The 24,805-nt window shown below is 36.7% G+C and overlaps 1 protein-coding gene across 1 annotated transcript in view; it reads right to left on the bottom strand.

The window, feature by feature from the left end:
• Nucleotides 1-24,805, bottom strand: part of EPHA3 (EPH receptor A3) — a 320,590-nt gene that overhangs the window by 59,598 nt on the left and 236,187 nt on the right. Inside the window, exons 6-10 of the mRNA XM_087818109.1 lie at nt 16,370-16,494; nt 12,991-13,153; nt 6,143-6,245; nt 5,375-5,442; nt 381-506 (exon numbers count right to left, since the gene is read on the bottom strand). Coding sequence (XP_087674235.1) covers nt 381-506; nt 5,375-5,442; nt 6,143-6,245; nt 12,991-13,153; nt 16,370-16,494 — 585 coding nt within the window. The remainder of the gene's footprint in view (nt 1-380; nt 507-5,374; nt 5,443-6,142; nt 6,246-12,990; nt 13,154-16,369; nt 16,495-24,805) is intronic.

Below are 24,805 nucleotides of genomic sequence, written 5' to 3'. Positions count from 1 at the left end.
TTCCCTCCCTCCCTCCCTCCCTCCCTCCCTCCCTCCCTCCCTCCCTCCCTCCCTCCTTCCTTCCTTCCTTCCTTCTTTCCTTATTCTAAATGCCCACCAGAGAATGTTTATTGATTTTAGAGAGAGAAGAAAGAGGAGAGAGAGAGAAAGAGGAACATCAATGTGAGAGAGAAACATCTATTGACTGCCTCCCAGACAGGCCCTGACCAGGGATCAAATGAACCCGCGACCCAGGTATGTGCCCTGACATTCCTGGTGTCCCGGACAATGCTCCACCTAACTGGGCCACCCGGCCAGCGCATCAGGGAGAATTCTGATTCTTAGTCCTAAACTTGTAACTAACACCCTAGGTTGGCAGTGTGATTTGTTCCGGTGGTTACCTGCTCCAACAACTTTATCGATGGATATGTTGGTGGCGTCCAGTTCCTTAGCAAACTCATGAACCGCTTGCGTGGGATCTTCGTATGTGTGTGGGTCCACGTAAGTTCTGAGGCCTGGAAGCTTTACTGTTTAAAGCAAGGATGAAAACATATTATTGTCACTAGATTTATAAAATCTTTGTTGCACAAATGTCATAGCATCATTGGTGAAATATAATCCCCATTATGATAAAGTGCACCAACCTTCAGTTTATTCTGAGATATCACAGAAATCGGCAGGCAAAGGTTGGACTGAGCATTGAGCAACTTAACAAAAAAAGTTCCCGGTAATGAAACATAAAGAGGAACCACAATGAGCTTTCTCTGTAAAAAACACTAAGGGCTAAAAGGACATTCAAGGAGGGGTCCCAAGGAGAAGATGGCTCAGATTGTATAGGCCCAGTGATTTCACCAGTAGCATCAGTGAGCAATCACCTTCCCCCTATGGCACCTTTATGATTCTACAAACAGTAGCCAAGTATCTATTACAGTGCCACAGCCGACAAGAAATAAAAGTTTGTGAAATGTTTTCATAAGGTGGGATGAGTGCTGTAATTACAGATAAATTAATTAAAGGCTATAAAATGGCATGTCTTCTGTCTGACACTGTTCTGCTTTCATTAAAATATAATCACAATCAAAATCCTCCACAATTATAGGTCTACTTTAAGCTGTGGGTTTATGTATATGTGATATGGGTATTATATATAGACAAGTATTGTCTATAGGTTTAATAATGGTGCTAAGGAGCTAAATTTCAAACATAAATCATATTATAGCTTACTGAATATAAACCTCCTTTATAATTGTTTTAAATGTGAAAATATTTCACGATATTCTGTAATCAAAATAGCAAAGACAAAAGTTGTTTTGGATTTGATTTAATATTAATTAGGTTCCCATCATTTGGAACCATGGCTCATCTTAGAAACAATTTATAATGCTCAATAACCTTTCTTTGAAAGAAAACTAAATTTTTAAAAAGCGAGCCTAAGATCTATTAAAGTGCATAAACATGCTCTAACATTAAAGGAAATTGTAATTTAACTCCCATAGTATATGTACTGATATTATTGGTTTTCCTTTTAATTTTGGTAACGTTGATAAAAAAAATTGGTGACATTGTTTTAGTAAGGGACATGGTTGCTTAATGACAATATCTTTTTTTCAGTGATCACACTAGAATATTTAATAATTATTTTATCCTAAAATAACAAGTAAAATAAGACTACCTTTTCTAATATCACTTTGCAATGAAAGAACCATTTTGGCAAAATTGCAGCTGAACATTCTGCGGTAGTCAAAGTTTTCTCGTGTCAGTGTGGTAGTTTGTATGAAAGAGGTGTGGAAACTCTGATGACAGCGATTGTTCTGAGAGGCTTCAGCACAGTGGACATTAGGCCTGCGAGTCCAGATTGCAGAGTTTAGCTACAAAACGATCAGTTTGTGGACCTGCAGTATAACTTTGTGAGTGCCATGGTTATACCACATAATAATTTATACTTCTGCAACGATTCCATAGAGGTTTTGAGTACAGAATTATAGACATGAACATTATTTTTTAAAAATGGTGGCCAGGAGAGATGGGAGGTAAAACTCTATTTTCCTCACTGCTTCTTCAGATGATTGTGAGATAACAAAATAGAAATGGGAGAGTGAGAGAGCAAATGGAGAACACAGAAGAAGGAAGGCCGACGCTGACCATGTAAAGGAGTAGCTGCTCTGTATCGAGGCAGAGCGTAGATAACTTGAGGGAACATCAGTCGCTTAGGGCATCAACACCCTCAGAAATGGGAAGCAGCAAGTCCTTTGCCCTTGCTTTGGGCAAACTATGTGTGCAATAGCTTTTGAAGTTGTTCTATTTTGAATAGTTCAGCAAAAAGAATTAGCTAGACATCATAGAAAAGAAAGCTCTTGAAAGCTTGCTACTCAAGTGCCTAACATGAGTGCCTGTAATGTAGCTAGTGCCCTCAAGTGTCGTCATTAGTATTTTTATGTAAGAAAGTCTATTCGCAATTATTAATATTGTTAAGGTTTCCTGGGCACAGAATTTGGGCTCAGAAATGCCCGTTTCTTTTGAGATCACAGATTGGTTTGAATGCTTTTGCCCTTATAATAAATGTTATTGCTTACTATAAAAACAGACAGCAGACACCCTTTAGTACAGTGGCCTACTATAAGTTATTACTACTCTAAAACAACTCCTAGCATTATCAGTACAAAAAAGCACTTTACGCTTAAAACAAGCAAACGGATTAAGGAAATCTATTATACTTTCAAACTCTCATACAAAGAAACACTTTGGAGTAAGGAAAACAGTAAAAGTAACCATAGACTTACTCAAAGATGTTAAAAAATAAAGCCTTGCCAGGATTTTTTTTGTTAAGGCAATTTGGTTACATTTTAATAAAGACTCACATGAAATGGAGGCTATGATTTGTGATCAATCAGTTTTGCTTTTTCTCTACTTATAGTAAGGTAAGGAAATGGTAACGTGAGAAGAAAATCAAGCATTTTTTCCCCCAGAAAAACTCGACAAACACACACACACAAACTTTAAAAATAAGGTAAAAATTTTTCTGGCTCAATTTATAGAAATCAACTTGTGAGAGATTTACCAACATCAGAATTTACAAAGAAAATCATAAAATAAGATGTTGGAAACAATGTTTCAAATATTTTAAATAAGCACTTGCTTTAAAAAGCCTTGAAATTGTGCTTTCCAATGACCCTTCCATACCCGCCGGCCCTAGAGAGGGATGTATTACTAAATAATCTGAGAATTAAATAATCATTCCCAAGTAAAACCAATCAAATTGATTTCGATTTATGAAAATCAAGTAAATAGGTTTTCTATCCACATGACATTTGGGGAAACAATACAAATACAAACACACACACACATCCCTAAGTCAAATGGCTTGTTCACTGTGGCGGCTTTGGCTGCTAATTTTTAACTGCTGACCCCAGAGATTCCAGGAATCAGGTGAGTCAGGATGCAAGGCCCGTAATCCCCTCACACCAATAATTAAGGGCAACACACAGAGTAACTGGGCTGTGTCAAGAAAACCAGATAATAAACACATGCACACGTGTTAAGCTGCACTACTTTACAGCTCGTTCTGTGCAAACACAATAATTTACATTTCCATTTTACCAGCATGAATTGCCCTAAGGATAGCAAAAAGTAGAAAGGCTCAGCCAGAGAGGGCAATGGGACAGGATCTTAGAAGGTGAAACACATTTCTTTCCTTTTGAAGCTATATTATGGGATTTGTAACAAGGCTGGAGGGAATAGTTCATAGCTAGAGCTTTTTAAGGTAATACCAAATAAATGGTCTGAAATAAACCAGCTGTAGCATTAAGACGCAGAAAGTTTATGACATGCATATAAGTTACTTTATGCCCTTGCAGCTAGGATAAAATGGATTTCTTTTTTGTTTGTCTATCATAAGAATATTGTGCAGTTGAAGAAAATTAAAGTTTCAACAAACTTCACCATGAAAACCAACAGCTAAAACAGATCAGAGTGATAAACGAATCCACTTAAAATTGGCACACAGGAATTGATCAATGCTCCAAATTCATGAGATTTATAATTCCCATAAAAAAACCCCAATCCTTATGGTTTTGCCTTAAAAACAATATTTACATTGATTGTCCAACACAAATTAAAAGCAACCTAATCCAAAGGAATGTAACTGTTCTGAGTAATTTACGCATGGCAATTTTCAGTGTTTTGTGAGACGATGAAGAAAAAGCTAGAAACGTAACCTGTAATTGGGTCATGCATGCTTTTAGAACTTCTGGGTTCGTAACCTAACTAATCTGAAATGGAGAAATGTTGATACTAGGAAGGTAGTATTTTGGCTTTTTTGTGAATTATTCTCTAATGATATCAATGAGGTGGACAAAACAAACAATGCTCTCTGTAAACCCTGGTACTGTGTCAATATCACATTCATTTACATTTTGGAAAACATTTTTTTTCAAGCTACTGGATGCTTCCTGCATGTTACCAACAGGTCATGGAGTTTTTACTTGAGTCACAATTGAAGCTATACTTTTTAGATACAAAGCCAATGACTGAAAACGAAGTCTCATGTCAATTTGAAAATGGTTGTAGAAGGCCACAGTGAATGCCAAAGAAAATAATGTTTACGAGACTACACTAGTTACACTGAGATTATTTGAGACACATCAGCATGAGTCCCTCTCCATACTAATTTCCAGGAGAGCGTGCTATTACCTTTAAGGATACCGATTAGTCTTTGCCACATGAAACTGAGCCACAGTCTGGAAAAGCAAAGAACCTGGGATGATTTGTTTCACCAGAAGAAAAAAAAATGAGTCTTTTTACTAGACATAAACACTTTGTTTCCTAAAAGAGTATTAGAAAATATTTTTAAAAAAATACTGTAACGGCTGTTATTAAAATATGGGGGGAAAGTGCTGGCTTTCCTACCGATCCGATATCATGTAACCTCAAAATAAACAGTTTACCCTAAAGGCGCTCTCCTGGTTGGCTGACAAAACGGAGTAAGACACTTTATATCAACAGAGGTTGTTTATATTTACCTGGCAGCTAGGGAGGGAAAAAGGATCCTATTGAGATTTTTAACAAAGGACTAGTAATAAGGAAACTGAAGATACCCTGTGCCTTTCAGCTGCACAGAGCTGACTCTCCTGAGTCCCTCATGTGCGCGATTCGAATGTAAAGCGCAGGCCACCCTTCGCTTTAGCTGAGTCCGCTTCCACGTGGCCGGGCAGAAATGCCTTGATGCAGGGCCACGAATTTCCTCCTCTGTTTAAAATAAACTTAATTTGCTCATTTTCTTTTTCCATAAAACTACTTTTGAAGTCTCTCTGTCAGGGGAAAGTTACCCAGTTTTAGGTGAACAACTGCTGAAACAGAAATGGTAAAACTAAAACACCGAAACAGCTGAGAAACTTACAGTGCCCGTTCCCAAAATGAAGCCTTTTTTCATCTGCACCGTGTTTTGACTTGTTATAGCCACAGAACCTAGAGGGAAATTAAGGAAAGAGAACACAGAAAGAAAACATACATGAAACGACGATCTAGGCTCAGAACATGCAAGGCACAAAATACGCAGCATTTTTCTTAAACAATTAAATGCTTTAGTGAAAGTTTAATGGCCTCCTATTTTCTAAACCCTCTATAGAAAGCCCCTTTCTCTGGGGACCCTGGAGAGCTGCCTAATGAGGAGACAGGTAGGGTTGCTTCCCCACTGTGCAGACCCCTTCAGTCGAGTTTTTATAATGGCCTTAGAAGGTGTTTATAGTATTTTTTTTTAACAACTGCTGTTAGAATGAATGAAAGGTGAGGCCTCCATTGTTAGCGATTGGAGCTGTGCAGCGTTACCATGTTCTGGGTGAGAAAGCGTCAGGGAAATGTGGTGCATATTTGAAGAGTGAAGGGATCATTGGAAAAAAACACAAGTAAAAAGTGGGAATGAGTTCAAAAGAGAGAAGAGGAGGGATGTGTATTGGAAGCTGGGGTTGGAATGTAATGGGAAAAAAAAAAGAAAAGAAAAACTGAAGATGTGGAAACAAAAGAAAGGGAAGAGAAAAGATCTAGAATGCCAGTGGAGACATTCTGATTTGTTCAAGTACATTAGTGACCACACCTCAGTTTTAGCAGCGATCGCAGGGACAGGCCAAGCAAGAATGAAAGCAAGTCAGAAAACAGGCTGTGGACTCACCGTCCGATCAAAACGTAGGTGACCACGGTGAGCAGGATGATCGCCACGGCCGCGGAAATGGCAATCATGACCACTTGGCTGTTTTCCCCCGAGATGGAGAAAGCTGCGAGGCGGAGGAGGGACAGCTTTAGAGGCCAGGATCAGCGCATCATCACTAACGCCTGCCTGGAAAATCTGCTCAGTTCAGGCATTTTTATCCGGCTTTCACCAGAAATATGGCTACTGTCTGATATAATGTAGAAGTAATTCTTCAATAAAAAATAGACATTTCCTATAATTCTGCTTGAAATTTATAATTAATAAGATTAAATATTCTGTTTCAATGGTGTCAATCAAATACTGCTTGAGTGCCTCCTGTGTGAAAGGTGCTGGACTGCTTTCTGTAGTCCTCAGTGGCAAGAAACTCAATGGCTCGACCACAAGTTAGCAGAAGTACAACACAAAGAAGAGAGAAGATTCCTCAGAATGCAATTATAAAAGTGTCCTAATTAAGGTCGTTTGGTCTCCAATATCTCCATTTACTTAAAAGGTGGTAAAATACCTGTCTTATGGGCCTCAACATATACCACCAATGAGCTGTTCCGCTCTGTGCATTCCCTGCCTTTGTAAATGGCCCATCACTCATTCACTCACAAAGTGTTGGCAAAAATCACCCAGGAGCAAAGTCTGGCCTGCCATCAGCTTTGGTATAACTCAGGAGCTTAGAATGGTTTTACATTTCTTAAAGGTTGTAAAAAGTCAAAACGAGAAGCTTTTGTGATATGAAAATTTTATAAAATTTAAATTTTGGTGTCCAAAAATAAAACTGTTCTGGACACATTCATTTATTTGTGTATTGTTTATGGCTGTTTTTATGCTGTAATAAATAGCCAAGTAGGGTAGAAGCAACAGATACTATATAATAATACACAAAGCCTAAAACATTTACTATCTAGGCCTTCACAGGAAGTTCACTGATCCTTGACTATACCAATGCCTCTCAATGTTCATACAAACCACTTGAGTATCTTTAGGAAAAAGCAGTTTCTAATTCAGTGAGTCTGGATTGGGGTCTGAGACTGTGCATTCCTTATGAGCTCCCAGTGATGCTGATGCAGGTGATCGCAGACCACAAGGTTTGGTAACAAACATGTGGACCATGACCTTGTCCACCCCCTCTCCTGACCATTCCATATCTGGTTAATCACAAAGTCCTTTTAAATATCTCAGTTATGTCTTTCTCTTCTGGATTACAATGAAAAATTCCTTATTAGTCTCCACCTAATTGCCATTCCCTTTCCCTGGCAACCAGAGTACTCTTTCTAAACCATGAATTTGATCATATAATCTCATGCATAAAATTTTTGCAAGTTCTGTAGCAGAAAATGTAAAGCTCCTTAAAAATCTGTCCCCTGTCTCAATCCCCAGCTTCATCTGCTAACAAACTCCATGAATGTCCTATCTCTAGACTTTCTAAACACATGCAGTTCCTGGAACAACCCTTTTATTTGCTCATACTTTAACCTATATTCCTTTTGTGGTAAAGCTGCTTGAACAAATGATGTAAAAAAGAAGAGCTTAGAGGAGTGAATTTGGTTATTTGAACACCATTGCCTCCCCAGGAGAAAGCCAATGTCATCATCTCAACATGATCAAAATCTATGCCTGGAAGGTTTCTCTAAAATAATGAAGTTTTAGGACTAGTTAAATGATGCAAAAAAAGAAACATGGCTGATAGCCCGTTAGAAGTTTTCCAAGCATTTAAAAAAAGAGCTCCGGGCCTGCAAGATGGCCTGCACACTCGTAACATAAACTGTTGCTGCCCTTTATTCTTTCCTACCGGCGAGCTATTGTTTACACCACTGTGGCAGTGCCGGGAGTGCCTGCTTGGATCTGCCCGCCGCCTGCCTCGGTGGGCGGACGGCCTCCAGCTGCTGCACCTTCAGGCCCCGCAGCCTCCACGCACAGGCCAGGCCTCCTCAGTGACTGCACGTGGCACGGGGCCTGGAGCCAGCCAGAGTCTGCCCGGGACAGGGCTCCTTCACTCGGGGGCGCCCCACCGAATTGGGGAGACCCTCAGAGCTACACTGCTGCCTGAGGCTCCTCCCCCTCCACCCTTCCCTGTCCCCCCTCTCTTCACAGACGGCTGAGTGCATCTCAGTCTGAGGAGCTGTGCCCACTCCTGCTCCACCCCTTTCCTGGTCCTCTGTATTTCCCCATAAAAAACTTCCTTTATTCTGTCTTAATATCTGCTTCCTAAACACCTGAAGTGATGCATCCCTAGCCCTTTGCTATAGATATGTGAATAATTTGTCGAATAACTTAACCTAGCAATTCAATAATCTCCATAAACATATAATAATAACTCTCTCTTATGCTTTTCATGTTGTGTACTATCATATCTTATAGAGAGCAGCAAGTTCTGAATACTCTGGTAGATCTTAGCCAGTTTTAAAAATAAAGGTGAGCAAAATCAGGAGGGGAAACATGAGAGAAGAAAGCAGACTGTTTCTTTTTCTGTCCAAGACAGGACGAACTCAGACTTCTCTGCCATTTCCACTAGCTGTAAATATCTATGGATCCCAGAGACTATGAAAAGCACATACAAAATCAGATCATTGTTTGTTACTGAAATGAGCAAACATTTGAACAAATAATATTGATTAAAAGTGTGTTAGTGCCTCAGGGATTGAGCATCTATCTATGATCCAGGAGATCAAGGTTCGATCCCCCGTCAGGGCTCATGCCCGGGTTGCAGGCTTCATCCCCAGTGGGGGGCGGTGCAGGAGGCAGCCGATCAATGACTCATCACTGATGTTTCTATCTCTCTCTCTCTCCCTTCCTCCCTCTAAAATCAATAAAAATATATTTTTTAAAAAAGTGTGTTACAAAGTTGTTTAATAATTTTACATGGCATGCTGTTAAAAGTTGATATCTATTACATGTCTTAGAAATTCAATTTAAATGTTTTCCCACAAGCAAAACGCTCCCCCTATTTCAAGTAGCATCGTGTCGAATTTCTCTCCCTACATCCACTGCTTGTGAGCTCACTCTCCTGAACCAGAATTCATAGATTTGTACTTATTTGCTGTGTGACATAACATGATGTAAGGATTAAATGAGTTAATAAAGCAAAAACACTTAGAACAGTGACAAACACATAGTAAGTGTTTAATAAATGTTATATATTTTTAGTATTTCATCCCCCCAGTGAAAAAAACTAGCAAAAGTGTGCTATTTTCTACAAAATAAGGTAAGATTGTTTAATTCTGGTATACAGAATTCTCTATATAGTGATTCTACTCTTTTGTCAGGGTGCCTTAATGCCCTCTAATAATAGGGTCTAAGAGATTAAAGTTGCTGCATACCAACTTATTAAAAACAATGTAAAGGAGGTGGGAAGCATCCAGGAGTGCTTATTAATTAAATTGTTTCCTGGACTCATCTTCTTGGATAGTAATATCCACAGAATCCTCCAATTCCAAAACTTAACTTTACTCGCCATATTTTTGTTCTTGAAATTCCTTTGATGTTCAAATTATGCACTATTATATAGACACACACACATACACACTACCTAGTAAACCAAGGAATATTGTAAGCACTTTACAAATAATAATTGATTCAGTCACCATAAGTACTCTATTGAGGGTACAGTTTCTGCCCACTGATGGTTTCCAGACAGATGGACTGTCTGCTTTCCCAAACCTGCCTTATTGCTGTACGCCCGGCTTCGGTGGATGGTGCCTTTACTCTAGGAAAGTCCTTTGACTCTTATACATTCTATATTTTCTATGACTCAGTTTAACATCTTTTCCCTTAGTATGTAAATGGCAGCACTGAATCAGTAGTAACCCACAATCTGGAGATTGCAGGCTCATTGACCCCACTTATTCACCATGCAACCTCAGAAAAAAATCATAAATTCTGTGTCATAGACTGTGTATAAAAATAAATAATAGTGTCTGAGTAGCTTTCAGAACAGGATCAAATAAAATGTTTATTAAAATGCTATGATTATACTGTCACATAAACATATGGGTTCTAGACCCGTCACCCACCCGTCGTGTGACTTCGGAAAGCTTACTTAACCAGTCTATGTCTCAGTTTCCTCATCTGTTCAAGGAAGGTGATTGTAAATTTAAATCACTGATATATAAAAAGTAAAACATTTTAAATCACCTTTGAAAATATATGCTTCACTCTGCCTCCATACCTTTACTATAAATCAAGTTCAGAAAATGTTCTCTGAATTCCAGCTTAAAATACGCTATATTCAACTAAGAAATGTTTGTGTGTTATGAATAAGAACTTTTCATGTGATTTTTAAACATGAAAACCAGAGGAAAAAGCAAACTTACAGAAACCTAAACATGTCTTTTTTTAATATCTATTAAATATCAATATATAACAAAGAAGAGTCAACGTTTTAGAGTCTTTTATGAATACGTATTTTTAATTTGTGGTTGGGAATCTGCCTCTGCAGAGGACCGATTTAAATTATGTGTGGATTTTTGACTACACAGGTGGTCCGCACCCCAGCCCCCGAGCTGTTCAAAGGTCAATTGTATATCATTTTCATTTTAAAAAATGGAGTGAGAATTGATTTTATCTCCTTTCCCTTAAAACAATGGGCACTATTTTTCATCTATATTTAAAGTCTGGAAGAATTCTATGGTAAAGCAGTAAGAGTAAATTTATATTTTTTAACAAAACAAACTGTGCAACTCAACTTTTTTTTATAACTGGAGAAGCAGATGTTAAAAAGTTTGTATTTTTCTTTTTATCCCCTTTTTATCTGCTCTCTCTCAGTCAATGTAAGTGCTACAAATATAAAACTTATTTGGCTAAAATCGTAAGAATCTACAGTTTTTAAATGGAATATTCCTTAAGTCTCAGACCCTAAGCCTCATTAGAAGTTCATGGATGACACAACCACAGCAATATCTGTGGAAAATCTGTAATTACATTAGAATTTTGGAATTTGTTGTTGTTTTTACAAATTTACTGATCAGATAGGGTTAGGGCTAATTAAGAACATACAAGATTAGGTTGATATTCCAAAATAAGGCATCAATATAATAGAGGTTGATCTAATGGTGATCTGACATTCCTACCTCCAATGTGCCTAATTTATACCACAGGATATAATAAGCATTTGCTTTTTCTATTTCTGTGATTTGGGATCAATCTTGGTAAATCAAACATAGCTTTTGTTGTTATTAATTCTAAAAACCATATGAAAGTTTAATAAAAGACAATCTACAATCATTTCAACCAAGAAACTATCTTTGTACCAGTTAAAAAATATGAAAATGTTTAGAATTACTAATGCTAAATTGCAATTATATTTTGTTATTGTGTTATCTAAAATATTAAAGTTGTTTTAAACATTGTTCATTTGAGAGATTTGGGGATAGCAGCTCTCCTCCAAATAGAACTGTCAGGTTTCAGCTTGAGCCTATGACTTCTAAGAACACTGGACTCTCAGTACTTCTTGGAATGTACAGCTTGTTATTATAAGCACATTTCTAATTGTCTGACAAAAAGTATGCCATAAAATATTTACTCTATCACTTAAACAGTGTTTATAATTTTTTGTTAATCCTGAATGTTTCTATTCGGTATAAAATTTGGGCTCAAAAATATCATTATACCAATAACAATGTGATTTTTATATCATAAACAACATAATTATATAATAGAAAATATAAGTGCCAGGGGAAAATAATAAATTAGAACAGTCATAAGAGATTACTGGGCTTCCTTTCAGTGGAGGGCTGGGAATAACCATATCCTTCCTGGATAAGTTGTTTCTAAAGGGTGTTCACCTTTGATTATTTCTAAGCTATTTTACAGCTGTAAATTTAAGTTGAAGAGAAGTTATAGTGATGTATATGATTTTTCTGTTACAATTAGAGTGACACTTATTCAATAGAGATGTAATGGATGTGTGCTGTGGATGAGATAATCCCACTCATTACATTTATTTTCCTATAGGATATTAACCAGTTTGGGGTCTGTTATTAAATTGAAGTATTCCTGATTTCCTACACACATACAAACACACACACACACACACACACACACACACACACACACACACATTTGTATATGTTTGTATATGTATCTATTCTCCAAATACTCCTTTGAACCAATTTTAATCTTTTATTAGTTTCATTAATTAGGTCAAATAAAATTTTAGCTTGTGTTCACTTTATATTAGTACCATAGCCACGATTTTATCTTTTTAAAAATTATGTTTTAGCAGAGAGCTCTTCTATTATGAGCAAATGCATTCAGAGAAAAAGAGGATATTATTGGGATAATGTTTGTCAATTTTAGACCAAATTTAGCCACATTTGGGATCAAACAGATGGGACTATCTAAATAGTTTGTGAATGTGAATGAGATGATAAATCAGATTTTAGAAAATCCTTAATCTCCAAGTGATACAAGGTTGACTGAGTTAAAGATTTAAACAAAATTAAGACTCTCAGGGATCAGAAAGGTTTTTTGGTGACTAATTGAATCATTCAATGAACCTGGAATATCTGGATTAGCAGGTACTGGAAGCGTGTTACCATACTACTTAATGCTCCTGAAAGCATTTTACGACTAATAGAAAACTAGAAGCATTCCAGACATTATAATATATTTGATTTGTAAAAGGGGGGAAAAACTACAATGCATATCCAAACATAAATACCCAGGCCCAATGTTATGCAAATTTTTAAATATTCCAAGCAATATACTTTCAATGTATCGCACTCAGTTAAAACTTAGGGAGAGTGAGAATGAATGATCAGACACACCTTTGCAACATAGCCCCCGCCCCCCCCATGACACTGCATTGAAATCATACATACAGTCTGGACTGGTTTCGAACTCAAACTTGCGGCTGTTGGTCCCGTAGCCGGCTGCTGTGCGGGCCCGGATTTGGAATACATACGTAGTGTCGGGCTTGAGGCTACTGATGGTGACATTTGTGCCTCTTGCCCTCAGAATGGTATAACTTGTCTCTTGCTCCTGCTTTGAGGTAAGAAAGATCACGTTAAAATCAAATCTTTATAATGTATCAAATGGTAAAAAGGTGAATCATTTAAAAACAATTATTTTAAAATTTTATACAGAGCATAGGCAGATAAAAGAGACATGATAATCATTTCACTCTCTGAAGGCATTTTTAAAGATAAAACTATTTCGAGTTTACTAATTTGGATATAATGAATTGTGTGCTGCATATAAAGCAGAAAAGTTAGTTTTCATTCTTATCAAATAGTGAATCTCTGAGCAAAAATCTGTTCTCTTCAAAGCCAAGGCTAAAATTTTCAACCTAATTAAAAGAATAAATTTACAAAGAAGAAAATATCCCTTTGAATTAAACCTAATAAACATGCCCCACTGATTCTCAGATAGGAAATAGTCTATCGATTGTAAAATATTAAACTTAAAAAAATCAAAGTTCTATATGTAGCTCTATAATAATAACTTTCTCAGCAACAACTGAGTTGTGTTGTATTTGCACTGAACGTAGAAACAAAAATTTCCAGATGAAAGTCTAGAAATATTTTCTCATAAGAATCTCCTCCAGCCCGGCCGGACGTGGTTCAACGGTTGAGCATCGACCTAGGAACCCGGAGATCGGGGTTCGATTCCTGGTCAGGGCACATGCCCGGGTTTCGGGCTCGATCCCCAGTGTGGGGCGTGCAGGAGGCAGCCGCTCAATGACTCTCTCATCATTGATGTTTCTCTCTCTCCCTCTCCCTTCCTCTCTCTGAAATCAATAAAGATATTTTTAAAAAAAGAAATCTCCTCCAGGAGATTCACATTGTACATTAACAGATTCTCACTACATGTTAATAGTAAAGACGTTTTGTGTCAAGCTTTGTTTACAGAAATTGGATTTACATAGATTTACATTTTTTTCCTCTAACATCCTGAGCACTTTATGGATAGCTTGGTTTTGAGTGACTGTGAAATGTCCCTGTATCTCGGGTGGGCCTGGAGCGAGTAAGATGGAATAATGCTTATCCTTAACTGACACTACATAGAGCACTGCAGAAATAACGTTGTAGGTTACACATACTTTTCTGTTAAAGATGCTAGTTATATATTAGATAGACTTGGAGTTGATATATTTAATAATGAAGAGAGTCAAATATATTTATTTTATAGAAAAAATATTTCATTTGTTAATGAAATAGCTCTCACAGAGGTTAAAATCGAGTAAAACAATATTTCTAAGCATCATATATAGGGAAATAACTTTTAAATTTAGGTATGTGTGCTATAAATACTTATATACATATATATAGAATAATATTACATGTATATATCAAAATTTAAAGTGCCTAAGAAACAGTAAGTAGATTTAGCCATTTTTTCCCCCTGCATTGGTTAATATTGTTTAAAAATAACTTTGTGTACTGTGCTTTGTTGGTGGAGTATAAAATAAGTTCAGAATGTTTTTTATATTTGCAAAAGATATGAATGTAGATTCATTATACTTTTTAGATCTATACCCATAGTTCTAAAGGATGGGTGTTTTGTGGTCCTGCTGATTTAACCCCTTCTGAACTAGCTCATCACTACTTTTTTTATTTTATTTTGTCGCATCATCTGTAACATGGATTCTCCTGTTTCCACAGGTTATTTCATCACACTTTTCAAAAACAGAAGATCTTGATCAGATGAGTATTTGACAGCACCCAGTACTGTACAGGATCACTGAAAGCCAGGAGATAACTTATTTACACTATGATTTGGCACACTGAAGTTCATTAGGCCTCGCTTCTTTTTAATGAGAAGAGATACACCTTTTCTGTGTGTGGCGGGGGAGGGGGAAGGCAGTAAGAAGAAAATGGCATCATGCTTGTGAAACAGGTTAACTTCAATAAAAATATACCTACATTTGCAAAGAAATGTTCATACATTATGCCTTTTGTGCAACTGATCATACCACTAATTCTCATGTCTCTAAAGGTCCATTGTTGTGTAGGGGGAGGCAGGTCATACAGGGAAAAACTTACTGATGAGGAGTCATGGCTGCCGGGATTCAAAACAGAGACCTAATGTTTATTAGCAGGGAGGGTGTGAGAAACTCAAATAACTTCACTGACTCCCAATTTTCTTATTTGTGAAAAAAGCCTATTTGCCCACTTTCATAGGATTTTCCAACAGCTCTCAATTAAATAATATATGTAGAAGTGTTCTATAAAATATAAATGACTATATAATGCACAATTTATTTTTAACTCAGTTTACAATACTTTGTAAAGTGCAACAAATACACAAATATGTTGTATTCATATTAGTAGCTATACAACCACCCAACTTTTATGACAAGGTTTGAATACATCTTGCTTTCAAACCTCACCATAATTTACAACCAGGGAGAAATAAGTGTTATTTAGTAATGAAATATCATGGTTTAAATTCTACTTACAAATAACCATGCACCTATTTTTTATAATTTCATTACTGAACCATAATTTTATGATGTGAGGCAGACTTACACACCAACTCCAGTCTTCTAAATTCTCTTGTACAAAGTCAAGAAAGCTTTTCTTCGTTAGTTCAGTAATAATACATTATTATTAGTTCAATGTTCCTCTCTGTATTGAATAAAATGCATGTGAATGTGCAGGTCAACTAATGATGATTTAAGGCAATGAACTAATGAACAGTTTATCAATGGGTTAAGGAATCACTATGAAATAGTTGGTAGAGCAACAGGTTGTGTGTTTTTTTTAATATATCTTTATTGATATCAGAAAGAGGAAAGGAGAGGGAGAGAGAGGGATAGAGAAACCTTGATGTGAGGCAGACACATCAATTGGTTGCCTCTTTCAGGAGCCCCTACCAGGGTTGCAATGGAGCCCACAACCGAGATGAATGCCTTTGGCCAGGATTGAACCCAGGACCTTTCTTCAGTGCGAGAGCCAACATTCTCACCACTAAGCCAAAACAGCCACGGCCATAACTGCCATTTCTAATACCATAACTAGATGTCTTTAGTTTGGTAGTAACATCTCTGCTGTGGCGCATTGAAGTAGAATGGGGGATATTCCATGAATAATTTCTGAACCTGTCTTTACATATAAGTCAAAGGTACCACATGACCACTGATTTAAACAAAGCCCTACTACTTCTCAGCAATGCCATTCATTTCTTTGCAAGAGCACAGCTCATGAGTAGGTATCCTCTTCCCCTGCACAACCCAACCCCATCGCTTCAGCTCCCCACCTTTTCATAGTATTTGACCTCGTAGTCCAATATGATCCCATTAGGGTGTTCGGGTTCTTGCCAGGATAAAGAGATGCTGTTTCCCGATGTCCGGTCCTTCTTAATTGTCATGACAGGTGACGGAGCTGTAAAGACAGAATGGAGGGGACCATAGGAGGGGGCAAGTTAATCAGGTTGTGAAGGTGGTAAAGAAGAGAGGAGAGTGAAGGGAACAGCAAACGGAGTCTATCATTGTTCAAATTTTTGGCAAGAAAACACTATTTCCATTTCAAAGGCTCTTGAGTATTAATCTGGCCCCATATCAAGCCTCAGCAGCTGGATTATAGCCCTGGTACATACAGGCCTATGGAAAATGAGCTGAGATTTTCAGCTGCTGGTGGAATAGTGGCAAGTGAGCAGATGTTTTCAATCTGCTACTCTAATGTAAGCAATGAAATATATTTGATATATTAAACTAAGAACAAAACATCAGGACTACCTATTTGTTATAATGTTGCAAAATTATTAATTCCAGATTCTTCAGCTCATTGATAACATTTTCATATGCAACTCTGTAAGAGGACTGGAAGCCATTATTCACAAAGAGTCCCATGGTATCTATAGGTAATAATAATATTTAGTGTATTGTAAAATAGACAGGATTTAGGACATATAGTAAGACATACCTTGACTTCTGACAACAATCTCTCATGAGTAAAAATATATATCAGGAAAATGTAATAATCTGCTTTTACATTTTTTATTTCTTTAAAAATATTTAATAAGAACTACCAAGGAAATGACTGCCTATTGTTCCACAGCTCTCAAGCTATATTTTGAACTTTGTTATTGGGCGGTGACTCAATAGTTATTACGTATCACTATGCATTATCAAAAGTACAGAATATGAATAAAAAACCACCTGCTTGGATCAGATATTATAGGGTCACCTTCATTTCTAATGGAAGATTACATATATTTTAAGTGATATCCTACTTCAAATCCTTCCATTAAAAAGAAAAAACACGTGCTCTCCATCAATGCACTTATGGTTTCAAATCTCAAACTTGGTAAACTGGCCAACCGAAATATCTCATTTGGGGTTCAGCACCATTCTGCTTTAATGGAATACAGGAAAATAAATTGCAAACATGAAAAAAATAAAAAATTCTTAAGTACATTAATAGTTGAGTTGTTTTCATTGCTAAAGGGCCTATTTTCTTATATATTTTTTTCTCAAATCAATGACTATTAGAACCTAGTGTGTTTGTATTTCTCACAACAGCTATCAGATTTGTTGATTTGATGTTTCTGTGATGATCACATGCCAACTTTTGTATGCCCAGCCTCTCATTTAAATCATTCCAGTTTATAAATGCCTTTAATTTTTATTCCACACTTAAAAATCATTTCATTAAGCTTGCCTTCTGACACTTTATTGGAAAATGTAAACCTAAATGAAGAACTTGTTGCAATAAATTTCTGATCCTTCTATTTCTATTACTTGTAAAATATTCTTATGAAATCTTTTGTAATTAAAGCATCATTACTTTGATTGATTGCCAAGGAAAAATGTAGGTCTTGCTTTTCTGATGGAAAAGTAAATTCATTTTCTTATTTACCTTTTGTCCCCATTAACAATTAATATCCTTTCATGAAACATCATTTTCCACTCATGTTTGCTTTTCTTTTATTCAATATTATTGTGTTACACCCAAAATGGCCTCACAACACCCCTATCCCTCACCCTGGGGTGGTTTGCTGCTCTGAAATTGATTATAAGCAAAGGGTAGTTTATTTTGGTTATCTTTAGTTGAAATTTTATAAACATACTCAAAAATTATAAATATATCACTGAGTCATAAATAATATATTTGTTAAATTATGGAGAATTATTTTCTTTTTATTTATTCTAATACTTAGAAAAATCGATTCATTATCCAATTGCTAGTAGAAAAATTTCTGCCCCAATGTCCTTGGATCCAAATTTTGCTTTCTACACAAATAATAGAGAAATATCACAAATTTTCCTGCTAAGGTAAACCCATTCTAGAGTAACTAAAGTATGCTTGCAGGGCATTTCAAAGGAGCTGAATGTTGGAAAACTTTCCTGGTAAACCCATGGAGACCCTACATTCATTCCATATCACCTTGAATATGATTTATTTCCCCTAACACTTAAAATACATTTTCAAAGAAGCTTTCAAAATGACCAGGTATAACGTCTCTCCTTAAAGAGAAAGAGAAAGTAATTCATTTCAAAGAACAATTGTGGCGAAGGTTGTATTAACTTTTTCATGAAAGCTTTGCAGGCTGTTTGGGGATCTGCCCAAATTTTACTGCCTCTACGCTGAGCAAGACTTTATAACTGTTTAAATTCTTCAAAGGCTTTTGAGCGAGCTGCGGAGCCCTGTTGGACTGTAATAAATAGCCTTTTGTAATTCCACACTTACTTAAGGAGAGGCAATTGCTCAAAGCTTGTGTCATCTCTAAGTTAAATGAACCTTTTCTGATTGCTGCTTTTAGGCCCCTGTTAAGTCATTTGTTCTGCTCTTTTAATATATGCACCTCGTGCTGGCCCCATTTCAACAGTTTCACCCCAGTGCACCAGCTGGAATCCCGGTACATTTGGGCAATGCTCATCAATATTTTAATATTAATAAATAATTAACAGAAGCTGTTTTTCTCTCCCCTAATAAATAATTTTAAGACATAATAAAACACTGCTAGAAAGAGACAAATTTTATGGGCACTCTTCTGTATCCATGCTCTCTAAAAAGTTTTCTAGAACACTTTTAAATTCATGTCTTGAAGTGTAACTTACCCATACTTTCTCATGTGCATATTATTAAAACTTATAATAACAGTGAAAAACAGTGATACAGATTGTTTTTTTAAATTAATTTTCAGGTGCCAAAGAGTGATTTTTCAATGTACTGATTTTCAAAGTCCCCAGAAGTTCCTTAAATTTATTTAGCTCTGTCTAAACTAACATGATATTACAGTGTATATCATAAAATAGTTGTGATTTATTTTATCCCCACTTCTCGGTTTTTAAAATTTGTGACTTGAAAGAATGGTGGATAATAGTTACATGAAATGAAAAAGAAATCAATCGTAAGACTAGAGAAATGCTCAGACCTACAGTGACAACTTATATAGGAGGAGGTGGCATAGGTTTTCCAGGGCAAGATGCTGGCCTATAAGTTAATATTGTAATTACTGGTGAACACTCCAATATCCCAGGATTAAGAGTTTAAATCTGGTGCCTATTATATATACCTTAAATGATACAAATGATTCTCTTGTTAAGAGGAAGAAGTTAACAACACAATAGGTTATTATGAAAATGGCCTAGATGGGGGGGGGGGGGGGGCTGGAAACCAGAAAAATTAAAACAGTAGAATAGGAAGGTAGTTACTTTTAGTCAGTTAATGGTCCACTTTAAATAATGTGTTGGTCTGTAACATATATTTTGTTGTATTGATTGGTATTTAATAGGAAACAAATATTTCATTCTTAGCTTTGCTATTTATTCTGGGTACAATCGGATATATGTCCCTTTGGAAAATACAGAAAGGAAACATGATATACCAGGTCAAATTAAATGTATTATATTTTAACTGAAATATTTCTTAAAAGAATACAAATACAAAGGGACAGCAGTGAAGGTTCGGAGGGAAGTAGTGAAGGTTAGAAAGGCTCATAGATCACACAGTCAATCATCCTCCACGAAGCTTTCCTCAGCTAAACTTCTGAAGAGTTCTGAACATCCCAGTATTAAAATAATTCTGAGTTTGTCCTGTCACCGTGGACAAGCTCATGGCTCTTTCAATTCCTTCATCCTTAAAATTTTTCTTTGGTCGTGACATAGGACTAGACAGATATTTTCACCGTCTGTTACCTAGTAATATGTGTCTCACAAAAACTATATCAAAACGCTTTTTGATTTTTGTTCTGAGGAGACACAATTTTCCAGAGCCGAGGGTTGGGTTATTTACTGTTTTCTGCCCTAGTTCCTGTGGTGGCAGCCTCTTGAATCAGAACCATGCAATGAATGGCCCAAAAGACAGACACAGAGAAGTATAGCCCTCAGTGGTTAATAATAGGAGCCCGGTCATTTATTTATAGAGGAAGGGCAAGATTTTCTCTCATTGCCAATGTAACCTGAGACATCGGCTGCATCTAATGAAAGAACAGAAAAACAAATTACAGTAGGAAGCAAAAAAGTTAGGCTAAAAAAAGTTTCCATGTAATGGGATAGGGTTGGAGATGGGGCTTGCGTAGTTCACAATTTGTATTCGAGCCACACTCTGTCCTTGTGCCAAATCTCCTGACGGACGTGGAAGGGGTTCATTATTTTACCTATGGCGTTTTTAAGCTACATTGACTATTATTCAGCAACTGAAATATGGCCCATCCTTAGAATCAGGAAGTCAAAACTTCAAACTTCAGCTCCTGACGGATCCGGTTTGGTTCGTTTGTTTTTGTTGGGACTTTCTTCTTTCTGAGTTCGGGAATTTCTAATGAACCTCTGAGGTATCTCTGTGGTTTAGAGATTGGACAAGTTAAAGTAATAACAAAAAGGGCTCAGGATTTCTTTTCTAAGTGAGCCAAAGCTTTTAAAAATTATCTCCATGGGAAAAAAATCAAGCAGTAAATGGTTGAAAGACTTTTCCTTTGAATCAGACATGCCTTTAAAAGCATTACTCCCTTATTTTTTTAATTTTTTTTGTACCATTCATTACAATGCCCACTTAAGAACATTTCCTTCTCAGTTTTTTTCAGAAGTGAACGCTTCTATTAAATAGAAACACTGTTGAGTTTGAATTAGCATAATCATTCATAGCTTAATGTTCTCCATCTCAGCAACCCTATTCTGATATCCCCAACCTGTCATGCTCCAGAAGTTCCTGTTTGGGTCCCAAGACTCACCATTCGTAGTTTGCCCAGTTTGAGTTTCAGAATTGTCCTATATATATTCTCCCTCACCAAAACCTTGCACGCCAATCTGCTTCCACATCTGAAGGCTGGTGAATTTTCTTTCTAGTTTCCCAGCCCTGCCTTAGTGCAAACCCTTGCCATTTTTCATATGCATTGTATTCTGTGCTTTTCATCTCCATCTTTCCAGAACTTCAATTTTCTACACATTTTGATGATTTATCCTTTTATAAAGCAAATGAATCATGAAGTTTCCCTCCCTTCCAAATATTGTTTCAAATCAGTTTTTCTAAACCTGTTAACTAAAAAATAGGCTTTAAAGGAAATGTCTCAAAGTCAATATTTTTAAGACGTTGATATCAGAAAACTCTTAAGGTCACAGAGTCGGGAAATTCCAGACTACAATAGAATACATCATTTGAAATTCATTACATTATTAGTTAAGATTTCTCATAAGACTGAAAAATACAGACCAGATTTATCAGTTTTTGTTCTCGTTTTAAAGCTAAAGTTCTACAGACAATTCCTTTGGTCATCTTTCCCCAATGTGCTTGCTGTAACTTCTTGTCTGAAATGCTCAATCTATTCCTTTTCTACCTGAAAAATCTTGTCTATTCATTTTTCTTAGAAATGTATTGCTAATATAATTCCCCCATGAAGTTTTTCTTGAGCCCCTTAGGAAACAGTTAGTTAGCTCCTGCCTCTATTCGGATGTGTAATACAGTTGTCCACTGTGTTCTTAGTTAGCTTACTGCACTGTGTTGTAATTAGATCATCTGCTTACCAGTACGTCTTCCCACTAGACTGTAAGTCCCTCAGAGCCTTTGGTGCCCAGAATAGTGCCCACCTTACCCTGTAGCTTGTTATGCAGTTTGGTTAGCTTTGCAATGGAACATACAGTGTATTTTGTGGCTAGTCCCCCTAAAAGGTAAATTCAATTTACCTTCTGATGTTAAAATAATCAAATTTGAACCAAAATGAAAATGATAATATGTTTAGCAGAGGGAGTATTTTTAATAAAATCATTTCATTCACTTTCTATAGTAAAAAGTAATTTCCTAAACCAAATCAATAATGCTGGAAGAAAAACATTTTAAGATATATACATTGAAAATAAATTTTGATGTAAGCTTCTCAATTCTGATTTTCTAGAAAACTCTAAAATTTTAATTATTGAATTCTGAAGGCCCCAGAGTAATTTTAAAAAGTGGAGAATGCAGTTACAATTTTAATCTCCTTCCTACTCCACATGGAGCAATAAAAGAGAAAAAGAAGAAAAAAAAAACAACAACACCCAGTAGTGATAAAGCAGAGTTCATTTCATAAGTGTTTATTGCAAAGATTTATCAAGATGAGATCTTGTTTTTCACTTTTTCAATTACTGTTCACAGTTCTTAATTTTTACCATTAAGTTGTCCTTTTAATATCATCAAATATCCTCAAAGAATCAGAACAATTTTCAAATATGTTGCTTAAAAACACACACACAAAAAAAGTTCTTCCCTCCTGTATTTCTCCTTTATTCTCACCTTACTACCACACTTGCATTCCTGACACTTGTGGTCACCAAACGTCTGTGGTTTTTCCTCACACCAAGCAATTCTGTGACACCAGCTGGGTGTCCTACAATTAACTAATTTCTGATACTATCAGGATAAAGGTTGGGTCCCATGAAACTGCACCCCACTTCAGATGTGAGCCCAAATAGTAGGTCCCCGGGTTACTCACAATTTTGGTCCAATTTGATTACAAATAAGAGGTTACCACAGGACTCAGAGGAACACTTACTGTCACTTATGAGTTTAATAAAGGATATGATAAAGATGCAGATGAACAACCAGGTGCAGTGAGACCAAGGGCAAGGTCTGGGAGGTCCCCAGGGCAGGAGCTTCTGTCCGTAATGAGTTGGTGGGTATCACCCTCCAGTGTATGGATGTGTCAACCACCTGGAAGCTCCCAGAGCCTCATACTATTGGGAATCTTATGGAGGCTTTGCCACATGTACCCTTCTCTCTTCTCGAGAGAATGGGTAGGGATTTGATGAAAATTCCAAGTTTTTAATCATAACTTGGTCTTTCAGATATTCAGCCCTCAACCCAGAGCTATCCAGGAACCCACTCAGAACATCCTCATGAGAAAAAAAAAAAAAAAAAAGACAGTCCTCTCACCCAGGAAATTACAAGGATTTTAGGAGCTCTGTGTCAGGAACTAGGGTCAAAGACCAAATATTAGAACAAAAGGTGCTTCTAGTGTTTTTATCACTTAGGCAGTTACAAAGATTTCAGGAGTTTTGTGCTAGGAACCAGGGGCAGAGACTGATATATATTTTCTATTATTTTACATATGTGGCATGGCTTTAAAAATAGATGGGGGTAATTATCATACCTTTCTAAATACAGTGCTTCAATTTGAAAGAGGTTAACACTGATAAATATTTTTATTTATTTTTTACTTTTTTAAAATTTTAAACTTTTTAAAAAATTTTAATCCCCACCTGAGGACATGCTGAGAGAGAGAGAGAGAGAGAGAGAGAGAGGGAAACATCAATGTGAGAGAAACATCGATCAGTTGCCTTCCATATGTGCCCCAACTGGGAATCAAACCCACAACCCAGGTATATGCCCTGACCAGGAATTGAACCTGAAACCTTTCAGTGCACAAGACGATACTCAAACAACTGAGCTACTCTGACTGGGCAATAAATAACTATTTTTAAAACTCTGTTTACTAGGTGTTGATTAATCTCTAAAATAAGAAATCATGTGGGTAAGAAGTAATAAAAACTAGAATAAAGGATTTTTTTCTTAACTAATGGTCTTTGAAATATGCAGTATACTAGCAAACCTCTCAGAATATATTGAGAATCCTATAGAGGTTATATACATCCACAACATTAGTACATTTCAGAAAAAAAGAATGGTAGACACTGGTAGACAGTGGTAGACAGTGGTAGACACTGGTAGAAATAGTCTATAATTTTTCTATATTTTGAATGCTGTAGACATGTTTGTCAAAAGCTAAATTTACAATTAATTGATGCAATGCACCACCTCTACTTGAAAAGAAGCAAAATATATAATTTTTTACTCAGAGCTTAGAATGTCACTGTATTAATGATCGTTTCTTATTTTCTGTATTCTTGCTGCTCTGGCATCTGGTACCTTGCTGACGGGACAGACTGCCTCTCTCAGGGCCTGCAAATTCTTCAAAACAGTCAAGACTGGATGAGGAGTGTGCTTTTCATATGGAAACAAATCTATCCCGTGCCTTCTCTACCTGGGTCTTATACTCTAGCAGGCAATATTCCTCTACCCTAATCAACCCAAGGAGGGTACTTGAAAGCTAGTCCCTGCACTTCAGACTCTACTCAAAGTACTCAAACCAGCCAATGGTAAATCTATTTACCTTATCTTGCCTTGCCTTCCATGAAGCCACAATAAAGGCTCTTGTCCAAGCTTTCCTCTTGCTCTTTCTATCTCCTAACTGGCCCTGGGGCCTCTCTGTGTGTCCCTCCCG

Source organism: Miniopterus natalensis, chromosome 6 (assembly GCF_054644295.1).
Source record: "Miniopterus natalensis isolate mMinNat1 chromosome 6, mMinNat1.hap1, whole genome shotgun sequence".
Taxonomy (NCBI): Eukaryota; Metazoa; Chordata; class Mammalia; order Chiroptera; family Miniopteridae; genus Miniopterus; species Miniopterus natalensis.
This window is presented reverse-complemented; position numbering and strand designations above follow the sequence as displayed.